Here is a 14,459-nt window from a genome sequence, read left to right on the forward strand (position 1 = left end):
CATAAGAAGACCCCAGCCTGATTCTGTGCTACAATACAGTGTTTGCATTTATTTATATTTTCTTTATTTTCAAGATTTGACTTTTATTTTGCTCTTCCCTAGGCTTCGTACACCCTGCTGTTTGAGTACTATTGAATTGCATCGATGTAATTGTACTATGGTGAAACACAGTATTTACCATGATTGTGTTTTTTCATTATTCTCATTTGTATTCACGTATATGCCATTATGCCAACCCGTATGCTGTGTAATGCACATATGAATTCTAACATGTGATTGAATGATGTAAACATTTAAGGCGATTATTTTATTATATGCTCTTTGCATCTACAAGTCTTAAGTGTTTTTGTCTTTTTGCTTATAAAAGTACAGTAATACATATAATACCTTTGAACACGGTGCTTGCCACTGCAAGAGCAGGGTGGCGGGTGACACTGCCTGGGCACAACAAGGTATTTTCAATAATTTTGAATGTACGCTCTCACAAGAAAGGCACTCTTCCCTCATGTGCTTTTCCTGCCCTTACTTGTACCATCTTTAATGGCACCAACTCCTGCGGTTTTCTGCCACGCTGTTAGTAATTCCAGTGCCCGATGCTGATGCAGCTATAGTTATGTACTCTTTACTTGTCTTCTAGGGGGTTATTCTGGTTCATTCGCTCGGATACCAATTTGCATCCTTGCGAGTGAACCAGTTTCTGCCTTGCGGTATGCTGACCCACCATTCGCAAGGCATGTATGTCCGCAATGGCTGCAAATGGATGTTTTGCCGACCATCAAAAGATGTGGAAGGTGCCCGCATATGTAAGGTTTCTATGGGCAACGATACATACACGTGTACGCTCGGGTGGAAGTGGGCAGGCAGCTGACATCGGGTGATGTCGCCTGCCCATCACAGACTCATTTGCATGAGAATGCCCAGCGTTCTCATGGGAACGCCCATGAAACGCATTCCCATATGCTAATGGGCCACCCCACCCAGCGGTCGCAAGGTTGGGTGCGTGCACCCAGCGAATATTCTGTTCGCCATGGCCACACGCAATAAGTGCATCCACATGCCCAGAAATGCGCATGCGCAAACACAAAACATCGGTCATGCACGCGGCCATGCAAACGGACTTGAAAAAGGTCCCTAGTATATTTGAATGTAATCACTGTTATTGATTATTTTTTTTATGTACTCTGTAATTGGGTGCTGAGGATCCCTTGTGGTGCCATATAAATAAAGGATAATAATAAGGATAAGGGGGGGTTCTGAAGGTGGTGTGTGGTTTTGGGAGACCACTCACAGCCGACAGACTCTAACGCTTAGTATTAAAGATATAATATAGAATATTTATTCAATTGACATATCTTGTACCACCGCTGCTGCAGATGAAAAAATGAGTTAGCTTGAACTCATAATAAAAAAGAAAAAAACTTTTGGGAATTTTTATCACCTTGCGTTTCGTTTCCAAGGTAACGAGAAACTTTTTCAAGAGTCTTGAAAAAGTTTCTCGTTACTTTGGAAACAAAACGCATTGACATCCGTCACTTCCGCTCTATGACATCACGTCTACAATCTCCGTGATCCGAGCTGCTGTTCAATTAGCTGTTGGCTGCATTTCTCAGCCTCTGAGACGCAGCCACCTGCCCGTCCCTGTTACTTCATCCAGCAAGCCCGGATGACCATCAGCTCTGCAACCACGCTAGCAGACGCACTAACCGAGCGGGCCATTAAGCCTCTGGCCGCATTGATTCTGCTGATCTGAGCTACCTATTTGGGTCATCGTTACCGCTTGGAGGGTTGAGCCACCGGACCATCCGGCTCCCCAGCTTCCAAACCAAATCCACAATCAACCTTATAAAGGGTGAGATTATCTTTGCCATGAGACTGTACTACTGCCACTGACTATCTTGTGCGTGTTCAGTTTACATGCTAAACGGCTTCTGTGCATATCTTTGGCTTTTTCCACTGACTCCCAATAACCGGTTTGGTTTAACAAGTTTACCCCTACTAATTGCTCACTGGCCGCTACTAACCCCCAAATTTAACCTGCTTAATTTACGGAGATTTCTACACTATACGTGACTGTCATATATTACTGGTGCATGATAAGATTTATATGTGTAGATCTCTTAATTGTTATATTGTACAATTTATATCTATTTTTATTATATTGTAATTATTAAATAACTAATTCAATGCAAACCATATAAATATATTATTTCGTATGGTGTGTCCGGTGTTCATTTTGTTCAGGGGTATTTTCTCATAGTACACATCCACTTAGCAGTGCAAGGTGATAAAAATTCCCAAAAAATAATAATAAGGATCTCAAACCAAAATCGGGACTTGTTTCCTAGAACGGCGCCCGATTTCACTACATACGGTACCGTAGTGAAATCGCATCACATCGCATGCACTGCTCTCTGGCAGTGAATAAATTACATACATCACATCCGATATTGGATCCGATTTTACAGGGTGCAGTGGCATTTTATGTACTATACAATTAGATCCACCCCACCCCGAAGTGTGGCGAGCACAGCGAGCCCTGCGAGTGGCAGAGGAACGCGTCCTCTCGACCTTTTCGTACCCCCACTATCGACGTCAGTGTGGAGTTGATTTTATATAGTGTGGTGAGCTCAGCGAGCCACCGAGCCCGAAGCGTGGGGAGCACAGTGAGCCCCGCGGGGGGACGCGTAATACATGTAATGAAATCCGCGCCCCCTCGCGGGGCTCACTGCGCACGCCACGCTTCGGGCTCAGTGGCTCACTGCGCTCGCCACACTATATAAAATCAACTCCAGTGGGGGTATGAAAAGGTCGGGAGGACGCGTTCTGACGCCCCTCGCGGGGCTCGTTGCGCTCGCCACACTTCATGGGGGCCGTGGATAGTGCGGGGGCCTAAATCACATTAATAAATGACATTGTATGTACATTAAATGCGATCGCACCCGATTTTATATCGGATGCGACGTATGTAATGTATTCACTGCCAGAGAACAGTGAATAAATTACATAAAAATTGCATCACATCACATTGCATGCCATGCAAAAATGGCATGCGATGCGAATTTCTTACGCAGAATAGCCCACTAAGCTATTTGCTTAGTGGGCGCCGTTCTGGGAAACAAGCACCCCAAACTCTTTCTCTGATCTGCAAAACCATGTAACACTGCAGGTGGGGTAAATGTAAGATGTGCAGAGAGAGTTAGATTTATGTGAGTTATTTAGTTTCTGTGCAGGTAATATTATAAAATAATAATAATAATAATAATAATAATAATAATAATAATAATAATTTTATATACTGTAGAGCTCTTTCTCCAATAGGACTCAAGGGGCTTAACAGATAAGCCTGTAATACAGTACAGAAACAATAAAGTACAGAAAAGCTTTTCATAAACAATACTTAAGGGAATGAAGTAAATGCTTGAGTAAACAGGAATGTCTTGAGTCTGTTTTTGAAGCATTCTACAGTGGGGGCCTCTCAAACGCTCGACCCCCAGGTGAATTACGGGAGATCCTAGGTACTACTAAAAGTCCTTCATCTACAGACCGCAGTAATCAGGTGGGACAACAAAAACAGGTTAAAAACAAATGTAATGTCTAAGCACTTTTTGTGAGGTTCCGGGTGGGCGGTGGCTAAGCAATTTGGTAAATTCGCAGTTATATGACAGTAAGTCATACACAATACCTGCAAATGTATTCACCTTGCAAAAAGAGCTTAAAGTTTACGTTTGTTTTTAAATTTTTAAATTTTATTTAAATCTATTTTTTGGTGTTGCTTACACACACACACACACACACACACACACACACACACAAAATAAGCGCTTTTTTGTTATATATTTCCTTAACCTTTTTATCAAAGCAGCTAACTTAAACACATAACAAGCGCAAATACACAATTATTCTTTATATATCAGTGTTTTTGTTCAGGGTTTCATTGAGAATTTAACGATATGACTCCACTTGTTTAATGGTCACACTCATTTGGATATGTAATTTTATTTTATTTTTTTAAATCTTCCTATCTGTATATTTCCAAACCATACAGAGATTTTTCCCTAGTAAGTGCGCAGATACCATGGGGCAGACTTATACAGAAATATGGCATGGTGCGCAGTGATAAAAAATAAAGGATGTTCACTGTGTTATCATCAGTGGCCTTGTGGGTGTCAGGAGATATGGAGGAGTTGGGTGTGGAGGTGGTAGGGGGCCCATGCTGGTAACTTTATGGTGGAGGGCTGGGTGGGCTGCTGTACCCTTGTGTTGTGGTGTCAGAGGTGGTTGCTGCATCCTAGGAGGCATAGCAGGATGTCCCATTGCTCAAAATGGTGTTGCTCTTGGTGGCATGCCCATTGAAGGGGTGTCTGGGTTGGTCATACCATATGTATATGCCACCATTTGATTTGGTGAAGGTCCCAGGTGTTAAGTGGCACCTGCATATGCAAACCAAAAGGCATGGCACCAGACTGGAAAGTGAGCCGGTAATGCCTGGCTGGAACGGCTAGAGGAAAGGTAGGTACAACTGCAGTAACCACACTGGCTAAGGAGGTGATGACAGCGGGGACGCTAGGAGGCAGAGGAGATTCTGCAAAGAGCTGATGAGGCTTGTTGGCCTTGAAAGTTTGTTCTGCATGGCCAGCAGCCTCTCAGCTCCAGAACCTTCCACCTCACCCTTAGAGTCCTTCTTAAAGGCATTGGATACAGTGATATGCCTGTTATAAACACTGTACATTCATGCATCAGATGCATCGAAGTTGTTGAAAGCATAGCCCCTGGAGTTACCCATATCTGGATCTTGCATGATCATCAACCTCAGGGACCAGGTTGCACATTAATATATTTGTCCAACATCCAAGTTCTTCTTGTCTGCTGAGAACTTATTTACTCTGATGGGATTCCAATACTGTTTTATCATGTTCCTCATCTTTATGGCATAGTCAGCATCTTCCTCACTGAGGAACGCCACAAAGCCATCATCTTGGTACTGCCCAGTGACCCTGTCTTTGGGCATGTGTGTGTTCACCACGTGCCTGGCTTGTAAAAACAGGAGCACCTCACTGAATTTCTCATCCAGGCCTCCAACAAAGACCGTGGCATCCCGATTCCACTTGGAGATTGGCCCACCACCATCTTCTTTCACTTTGCGCCTCTACTGTGCCACTTCTGCTATTTCTTATGACAGATTAGGCTTGGTTATTTTCCCAAAGATGGGTCTTTTATGTTCTTTACAGTATACAACTATATTTACTTGATAAAATATCCTCATTATTTATAACACAAATATTTTCATTTATGTCTGAGTTTGCTGTCTGAGGAATAATGCTTGAGGTGGAAGTAGCGGAAGGACCCTGGACATAAAGATTGATGACACTGCATGCAGTTGAATTTAGTTTTAGGTGTAGAAGATGCATCATAGGACCGGTTAGCATTTTTGCATATTTTTTTCATAATTTTTCATCAATTTTCATAATTTTTCATCATTTTTGGCTATTGTTTTCTCACACTGAACCTGATTTCAATGGATGCTTTTCACTCATCTATGCAATTCAACAACTGTCTCACTTGTTTTCCACTTTGATGTGGACATATGATTTTACTTCAACCTTGAAAAAAATTGAGTGTTTGGCCAAAACATCTTCCATTTTCTGCCCTTTATCACTAATTTGCTTGAATTTATTTTTGTACCTACTCTGCTATCTTTGAGTACAAATTTTTTACCGAAATTCCTGAAGTTTAGAGCTGGTGAACTTTTCTCAACCATTATCTTTTGACCTATTTGTTTTTGTAGGAATTACAATCTGCCACTAGGTGGCATACATTCTTACGTTTGTGCAGCTCCTAAGAAGAGGACACAATGCACTAGTAATGTCAAAAGGTAATTTCGACAGGAGATCGTGGAGCTAATTTTTTTAGAGGAGTTTTCAAAAGGCTGACTCTGGTCCATAGTCACATCAGTCTTGAGAAGTAAATGTGGTACTCTTTACTTAGCACGGCACCCATCGCGGCCATCGAGTGCATTGAATGCACTACAAAATCGGGTGCGACGCGACCGCCGCGATGGCCGCGATTTCCCATAGGGAACAATGTTAAAAGTCTCAATGGACGCGATTTTACTGTTCAATGCCTCAATGGACCCGATTTTTCCATAGGAAACAATGTTAAATGAGCCACAGAGCCCAAATAGGCCCCCTGAAGTGTGAAATGGGCCCCACAATTGTTAACGCCACCCCACGATAAACGTGAACCCGAAGCGTGGCGAGCGCAGCGAGCCCGCGAGGGGCGGCGGTACGCGTCCTCCGACCTTTTCATACCCCCACTATCCACGTCGGCGTGGAGTTGAGAATAAAATAGTGTGGCGAGCGGACGCGGATACCTGTGAAGCCCGCGAAGGGACGCGTTTACCTGTGAAGATATCCGCGTCCCCTCGCGGGGTGCGCTGCGCTCGCCACGCTTCGGGCTCGGTTTTTTACCCCCGATGACCACGATCAGAATCGTGGGCGCCGTGCTAAGTAAAGAGTACCGTAAATGTGATGGTTATCTTGAGCAATGGTAAAGACACCACACAGTCTTCTAGTTATCGACAAAATATACCTCTGGCTGGCATAAGGAAATGGGATGCATTATCTTGGACAGTGGAAACAAGGTGCGCACACATTGGTATACATGTCCATGTGTACTTAACAAAATGTTTCCAGGCTTGCCTAAATCCATTTGAATATCAATAGAGCATTAGCATTGCCCTACATGGCCTTAATTGGTGATTAATTATCCGTACGGACAGCAGTGGCATAGATGTTGCAGTTTTACAGGAAGCCAGTGTTCAGGGGTGGAAACGGATATGGTCATTAGGTAGACCCTATTTAGGTCGACGTACATTGGGTTGACCACTGAAGGTTGACAATGCTAAGGTCGACACATGACTATGTCAAAACAAAAAACGCATGTCAACCTTTTGACTGTCAACCTTCCATTGTTGATCTAATGCTTGTGTTGACCTTCCGACCCTGTCGACTTTAGCCCATACTTGCCTACTTTTGAAAACTAGTTTCAGGGAGATTATAGTTGGTAATAGAATTTTTCAAAGCGCCCCATTGAGGGGGCGTGTCATGCTCCTCCCAAAGGGCGTGTCTAGTTCCATATATGGAGAGATTGTGAAAAGGGATTGTGAACGTGGCACCTAGAAGCGTGGGTGTGTACTGCTACATCTGAGAGGAATCTTTTAAAATGACTTATATCCAAATGTAGATGAGCCCCAAAGCAGTTAGATAGAGATACTGTACTTGGTAATGTGCTGGGAAATGGTGCTGATGACTCAATGTAAATGTATCTGTCTCTTATTCCATTTTTACCCCAAAAATTTAACAGTGTAATGTGGGCTAGGTGATATGAGGGAGATTGCTAGACTAATGAGGGAGAGAGGGAGATTGCTGCTATGTCAGGGAGTCTCCTGCAGAATGCAGGAGGGGAGGTAACTATGATGTAACAGTGTAATGTGGGCTAGGTGATATGAGGGAGATTGCTAGACTAATGAGGGAGAGAGGGAGATTGCTGCTATGTCAGGGAGTCTCCTGCAGAATGCAGGACGGAAGGTAACTATGATGTAACAGTGTAATGTGGGCTAGGTGACCTGAGGGAGATTGCTAGACTAATGAGGGAGAGAGGGAGATTGCTGCTATTTCAGGGAGTCTCCTGCAGAATGCAGGAGGGGAGGTAACTATGATGTAACAGTGTAATGTGGGCTAGGTGACATGAGGGAGATTGCTAGACTAATGAGGGAGAGAGGGAGATTGCTGCTATTTCAGGGAGTCTCCTGCAGAATGCAGGAGGGGAGGTAACTATGATGTAACAGTGTAATGTGGGCTAGGTGAAATAAGGGAGATTGCTAGTCTAATGAGGGATAGAGGGAGATTGCTGCTGTATCAGGGAGTCTCCTGCAGAATGCAGGAGTGTAGGTAGCTATGCTTTAGCCATGTTGACCTATTTCATGTGTCAACCTAAGCTCTGTCAACCTTCAGTGGTCCACCCAATGTATGTCGATCTGAATCGGGTCGACCCAATGAAACATGGTGTTTTCTGGGTGTGTATGTGAAAACTTAGGTGTGTCCAGGTCTTTTTGGGATGGGTCTCTGACATCAGCGATGACCACTTCCAGCATGGTTCTTTAGCAGATTAGTGGAAGTACTAGACTGGCACAGTTGGAAAAAGAACTGCTCAATGGCTCGGTTTTTGCATTTTCTTTTTTGCAAGCAGTGTTTATTCTTTTGATATTTATTTATGTTACATATCACTGCGCTAAAACTGTATTTGCTACATTGTTCTGGCACACAGTCCGTCAGAGCTACCCACTCAATGTGCTGTGGGAGGGACATGGCCGTTACATCACCGACAACACAGTCTCATTTATTTTCATTTTTTATTCGGACAACAAACATTTTGTGGTAACCTGACACTTCTCTGCGAGCACTTGGGCAGCTCTCCTGTGCGGCATCAGCAATAAATACAATGACTATTCTATAACGGTTACACAGTACGGTGTTAAATGAAAGTGCTTTCTCGTTACAGTAATCAGTTTAATTGTGTTGTGTACATTAGTTTACAATTTCCAAATATAGCTGGACATAACCCAGTGATACGACAGGCTCTTATAGATAGGACCTTATTCTGGTCCACACGCAAAGCTGTGAATTTTGCAGCTTTGCGTGTGGATTAAATGCCACCCGCATGACCGTCCGCCTCCGCCTCGCTCATTGGGGGCAAAATCATTTGATGTTCGGCGACCATTGGATGATTACTACAGCGCTCACAGATGTAAGACACCTCTGCGAGCGCCCTGTGCAGGAAGCGGGTGGGCACCACCCCCAGCCCACCCCCGCCCACCCCCCGCACCAGCATCATAGGTGCATTAACATGGGAACACCCACCGTTTTCACTCATAAAACGTTGGGAGTTCCCATGGGCATGACCCCTCGCCGCCGCCCAACGCCCCCTCCCACACTGCTAGGTGCAAACAGAACGGCGAACAAGCAGTTCGTTGTGCCCGGTCGCACCAATCGCCTGCACATAAGAGCCCATGCGCAGATTCTAAACATCGCTCCCCCCACGCGTAGTCACGGAGGAGTGATCTAATCAGAATAACCCCCACAGTTAGCTCCAAATCTGTAACTATATGAAGCTACTCAAAATGTTCTAAATGATACTTTGGATAACAATAGTTCTCTTTATAATCCTAGGATCTAATTGTAGCCTGATACTATATTGTTTTATTTAACAAGACTGCTTGTGACTGTGCGATCATTAACTTGTACTGTACATTTCGCTATTTTTATTCATTATAGACATTTGTTTTTCTCATTTGTAATCTCCCATAACATTCTATCTATAGGCATATATTAACATTTAAAGTTGTATGTGCAGGCTCTGATTTACTCTGATTTGCTCTGATTTCAAAGCAGGATCTTATTGGTTATCAACTGTCAACAACTGTCATGTGATTTGGGATAGCCAATAAGATCCTGCTTTGAAATCAGAGTAAATCTGAGTAAATCAGATTCTGCACATCTCTAGTTTAAAGTTGTATGTGCTGTTCTAGACTAGTTAGACCAAAGAAATAACATGGTGAAAGCATATGCAATCACCAATGCAAGGTATGTCCGTATGAGGAATGTGTCTAGGACGTAGGCCACTTGGAGCCACTCCTCACGCACATCATGGCCGGCTGTCTTCTTCATGTCCTCCCGGATAGACTCAACCTCTTTAACAATGCGGTTTAACACTTCCAAAACTCGTGTCCAGGCCAACAACACTTGTGCTAGCATACAGTCACTTGGCTTTTCACTTTTGTTGTCAGGCGGTTTTCCTGGATACAGAAAAACACAACGTCAAGCAGTATACAGAGAAATACACAATTAGGGGAAAAAAGAGGTGTGCTATTCATATAGGCCCTTATTCAGATCTGATTGCAGGACAAATTTGTTCTCAAAATGGGCAAAACCTTGTACACTGCAGGTGGGGCAGATGTAACATGTATAGAGAGAGTTAGATTTGTGTGAGTTATTTTGTTTCTGTGCAGGGTAAATACTGGCTGCATTATTTTTACACTGCAGTTTAGATTTCAGTTTCAACACACCCCACCCAAATTTAACTCTCTCTGAACATGTTACATCTGCCCCACCTGCAGTGCACATGGTTTTGCCCATTTCGAGAACATATTTGTACTGTGATCAGATCTGAATAAGAGCCATAGTGCAGAATCCAGGTGATGCAGTTGACGTAATCATGCTGATTTTTGGAATCGACCGCTAATTGGACAATTTAGCGGCCATTTCAAAGAGCCGAATCTGCAGCTGCCCACCAACAACTGTCGAGATTGAATGGGTCTGTGCTAGTATTTCCGACTATGGGAAATATCGTTCAGGATTAAATACCCCCTAGAAATACCCCCTAGCTTTAGGCTACAGGATATGGGGGTATATGTACTAAGCCTGAGAGAAAGAAAAAGGATGGAGATAATGCACAAACCAGCTTCCAATTGTCATTTTTAAAACACATCCCATAAAATGACCGTTAGGAGCAGATTGGCTGGTAATTTATCTCCATCCAATTTATTTATCACTTGTAAACTATGTTTCGAGTTAAGATGTGAGGAGATTAGTGTTAGGCTGTGTTGGGAAGATAGGGTGAGAATCCACTTAACGAGGATTGAATTAGGGTGAGAGAGGGCAGATTATGCTTAGGCTAATGGAATAAATTAGTAGGGAAGGGTCATCTGGACAATAATTATTCTCAGTTTTTGTCAGATGATTACTTGCAGATGAGCAATGGTCATAGCTTCTTATGAAACATATATTTTAGAACACAGGTTCTCAAACTCAATCCGCAGGGCCCACACAGTTTATATTTTCCAGGTCACCTGAGGATCTAAAATAGGGCAAATACACAGTGCTCTTGCCAAGTGACCTGGAGAAGGTAAACTCTGTGGGGTCCTGGTTTGAGAACCACTGTTCTAGAAGAATACTTCCATTGAGTTGCACTATTGGCATTGTCTTAATTTGAATCTGTACGCAGCATCTCCATTTGATCTTTGATAGTAATGTGCGCGCTGAAGTAATTTTAAGATTATCTTTGACTGTGAATAACTTGCTGCTGCTTTTCTCTATTGTAATCTTTATTTTAGATTTCCAGCTACTTAACCAATTCCTTATGATGCTTGTTACCTGTACTTTATAGTATTTATAGTTGTACATCAATTACCCCCAGTGGGCATGCATGTTAAATTTGGCACAAAGATTAACAAAGTATTTTACAGGTACCAATATTATTTTCTCATACTGTGTACTGAGGTTATACATATACAGTAGCTATTGGATATTACAATTTGGAACATTTTATGCGGAAAGTTCCAACACCTGAAAAGAAATACAGTATATAATTTATTTTTTTGAGCTAAGGTTACATATTTACAGGTTGCCGTTACATATTTACAGGTTGCCACCTACTAACTTGTACAGAAGTCCTGGTCATATATTGCAATGTAGCTATTGTATATTAAGCTTGGCACTTATTTATTAGCAGTTCCTTATATAGCGCACACATATTCCGCAGCACTTTACAGAGAATATTTGAACAATCACATCAGTCCCTGCCCCAGTGGAGCTTACAATCTATATTCCTTACCACATGTACACGCACACACAGACATTCTAGGGTTAATTTTGTTGGGAGCCAATTAACCTACCAGTATATTTTTGAATTGTGGGAGGAAACTGGAGAACCCGGAGGAAACCCATGCAAGTACGGGGAGAATATACACCACACAGTTAGGGCCATGGTGGGAATCAAACCCATAACCTCAGGCACTTTCAGATGTAGCCATGCTCATTTATCCCCGATTGCCACGGTTCGCTCCTGTTTGTCACGCCAAATTTGCACCCGGGGCTCGGTGTTGCTACAGAGCAATATTGCCCCTCAATGCATTTCTATGAGCAGCGGGAGCACATTACACTCACAAGTATAGCAAGGAGATTGTACCAATCGCCACGGGAGTAGTATGCCGGGATTGGTGCGTAATAGATGAAGGTGGCTACACCTGTAATAAGCTTGCTGATTAAAATGATGGAAATCTCTAACTCTCAAGAGCCTAGACAATAAAAGCATGTACATAGCTTTGCCTCACAGCACTGAGGTCACAGATTTGATTCCCACCATGACCCTTACTGTGCAGAGTTTGAATATTCTCCCTGTGCTTGCCTGGGTTTCCTCCGGGTACTCCGGTATCCTACCACAATCCAAAAATATACTGGTAGGTAAATGGTGCCCAACAAAATTAACCCTAGAATGTCTGTGTGTGCGTGTACATGTGGCAGGGAATATAGATTGTAAGCTCCACTGGGGCAGGGACTGAAGTGAATGTTCAAATATTCTCTGTAAAGCGCTGCGGAATATGTGTGTGCTATATAAATAACTGGTAATAAATAATAAATAAATAGATGAAATACATATATGGGAGCTATCTTACATGATGTTGTAGTTAGTTAGAAACACTTGTAACCCTTACCTGTACTATCAGTCTCAATCTGCGGAGATATCCCAGGATTACCACTGCATGGTGCCCCACACTGATACTTGTTCTTCATGCAGAGTAAAACGGTCATTTTCTCCAATACCAAAGTTTTCATCCACTTAGGAGGACTGTGATTACGCTGATGAACTAACTGAACTATTAGGATGCTTTCTGACAAACTTATTACAAGTAGCAGCATACACAGCACAAAGTATAAGCCTAAGAAAAAATAAGTAGTTAAAACAAAATAAAATATAATATAATCAATACAGGTATTCATTCGTCCTGTTTGATAAGCCAATTTGGCTTACAGGATTTTAAAAGTTCTTCAATGACTCCTAGGTTACAATAAGCTGTCTAAAACAATTAAATAGACAAAATGATTGTTTTTATGTTTTACACTGATCAACACAATACGCTTGTCAGGAAGAGGTTAACAATTTTGGACTGCTCCTTCTCCTGTGTTTGCGTGGGTTTCCTCCGGGTACTCCAGTTTCCTCCCACAATCCAAAGATATACTGGTAGGTCAATTGGCTTCCAACAAAAATTAACCCTAGAATGTCTGTGTGTGCGTGTACATGTGGTAGGGAAAATAGATTGCAAGCTCCACTGGGGCAGGGACTGATGTGAATGTTCAACTAATCTCTGTAAAGCGCTGCGGAATATGTATGCGCTATATAATAATAATCGCCTCGAAGTGGACCGTAGCTGGCTGCAGTGAACGCCCTTAGAAGGGCTATTGCGGCATGGCACTGTTCAACAGGTAATCAAAATGCATCAATAAGAAAAATAACAAACAGCTACAAACATCTGCCCGCGCACCGCTAAGGGCGTTCAGTGCAGCCAGCTATGGTCCACTTGGAGGCGACTCCATTGGACTAGCACAGTGAATACATACCCAGGAGGCACCTTTACCCTACCAAACAGACTCCTGTATCAGGCAGATACTGCAGCCGATAGGAGCTCACGTTGTTAATTGGTAGAGTGCTTCCACACTGGGCACACATCATTAGAGATAGTGACTCAGAAAGGGATTCTCCCACGGGAGTCAGAGTGATTTTCACCCATACACTGTGCGATTATTAAGTGTATGCCAACCCATTCTGATTATCACTAACGATCTTACAAACATGCCAAATCCTAACTGGCACGAGTGAATTTGCGGCAATCAGAGCATCCACCACAAGAGGTTTATTACCCGTTCTCACTGCTCACACCTGGTCTGTCGGTCTATTTCAGTCCGCACAGACCAAGAGCACACTGTTCTAAGTTGAATCAGCACATATACCATATCTCATTACAAACATCTGCCTGCCACCTTAGTTTTAAAGTGTGTTACCCTACCCTTGTCTGTTATTATACAGTATGTATATTTTTTATCTCGCAGTTCTTAAAAGAAAATAATAAAGGTTATATTTTATCCTGTTTTGGTGCACCAACATAGGACATCCTTCTCTTCTCCTGTTCTTGTTAAATTTCATGTCCGAGGTAGCACACCCCCACATATGTTATGATTATTCCAGCATACTAAAACCCAGGGGGTTCACCCAACATACCAATGTGTCGTGTGCGACCTATCACATCCCTCCGTATCCCTTGCCACAATCTAGCCAGATTCAGAGATGGATGCCAATGCACAAAGGCCCTTAATCTGGTTCACTCGCAAAGGCAAATTCCTTCTCTAATGGACAAAACCATGTGCACTGCAGGGGGGGGCAGATGTAACATGTGCAGAGAGAATGCACGTCCCCATCAGCAAGGCGGCAGGGAGCGGCTTTCTTGCCCGTCTCCGCTTCTGGGAGACGGGCAGGGAGTGGGGGTAGCCAGTGGGAGCTGCAGGGGAGCTGCTGGGTGATGCAGGGGACTGGCTGTGGGTGGCAGAGGGTTCCAATGGAACAGGGCG

At 43.1% G+C, this 14,459-nt stretch overlaps 1 protein-coding gene and 1 pseudogene across 1 annotated transcript in view; both read right to left on the reverse strand.

The window, feature by feature from the left end:
* Positions 1 to 4,134: 4,134 nt before the first annotated feature.
* LOC146041616 (splicing factor 3B subunit 4-like) lies at positions 4,135 to 5,758 on the reverse strand (annotated as a pseudogene).
* A 3,829-nt stretch (positions 5,759 to 9,587) lies between these two features.
* LOC146041617 (5-hydroxytryptamine receptor 3A-like) overlaps positions 9,588 to 14,459 on the reverse strand; it is a 64,340-nt gene continuing 59,468 nt past the window's right edge. Inside the window, exons 8-9 of the mRNA XM_083161555.1 lie at positions 12,551 to 12,775; positions 9,588 to 9,853 (exon numbers count right to left, since the gene is read on the reverse strand). Coding sequence (XP_083017681.1) covers positions 9,588 to 9,853; positions 12,551 to 12,775 — 491 coding nt within the window. The remainder of the gene's footprint in view (positions 9,854 to 12,550; positions 12,776 to 14,459) is intronic.

This window comes from Crinia signifera, chromosome 19 (assembly GCF_055691185.1).
Source record: "Crinia signifera chromosome 19, ASM5569118v1, whole genome shotgun sequence".
Classification (NCBI taxonomy): domain Eukaryota; kingdom Metazoa; phylum Chordata; class Amphibia; order Anura; family Myobatrachidae; genus Crinia; species Crinia signifera.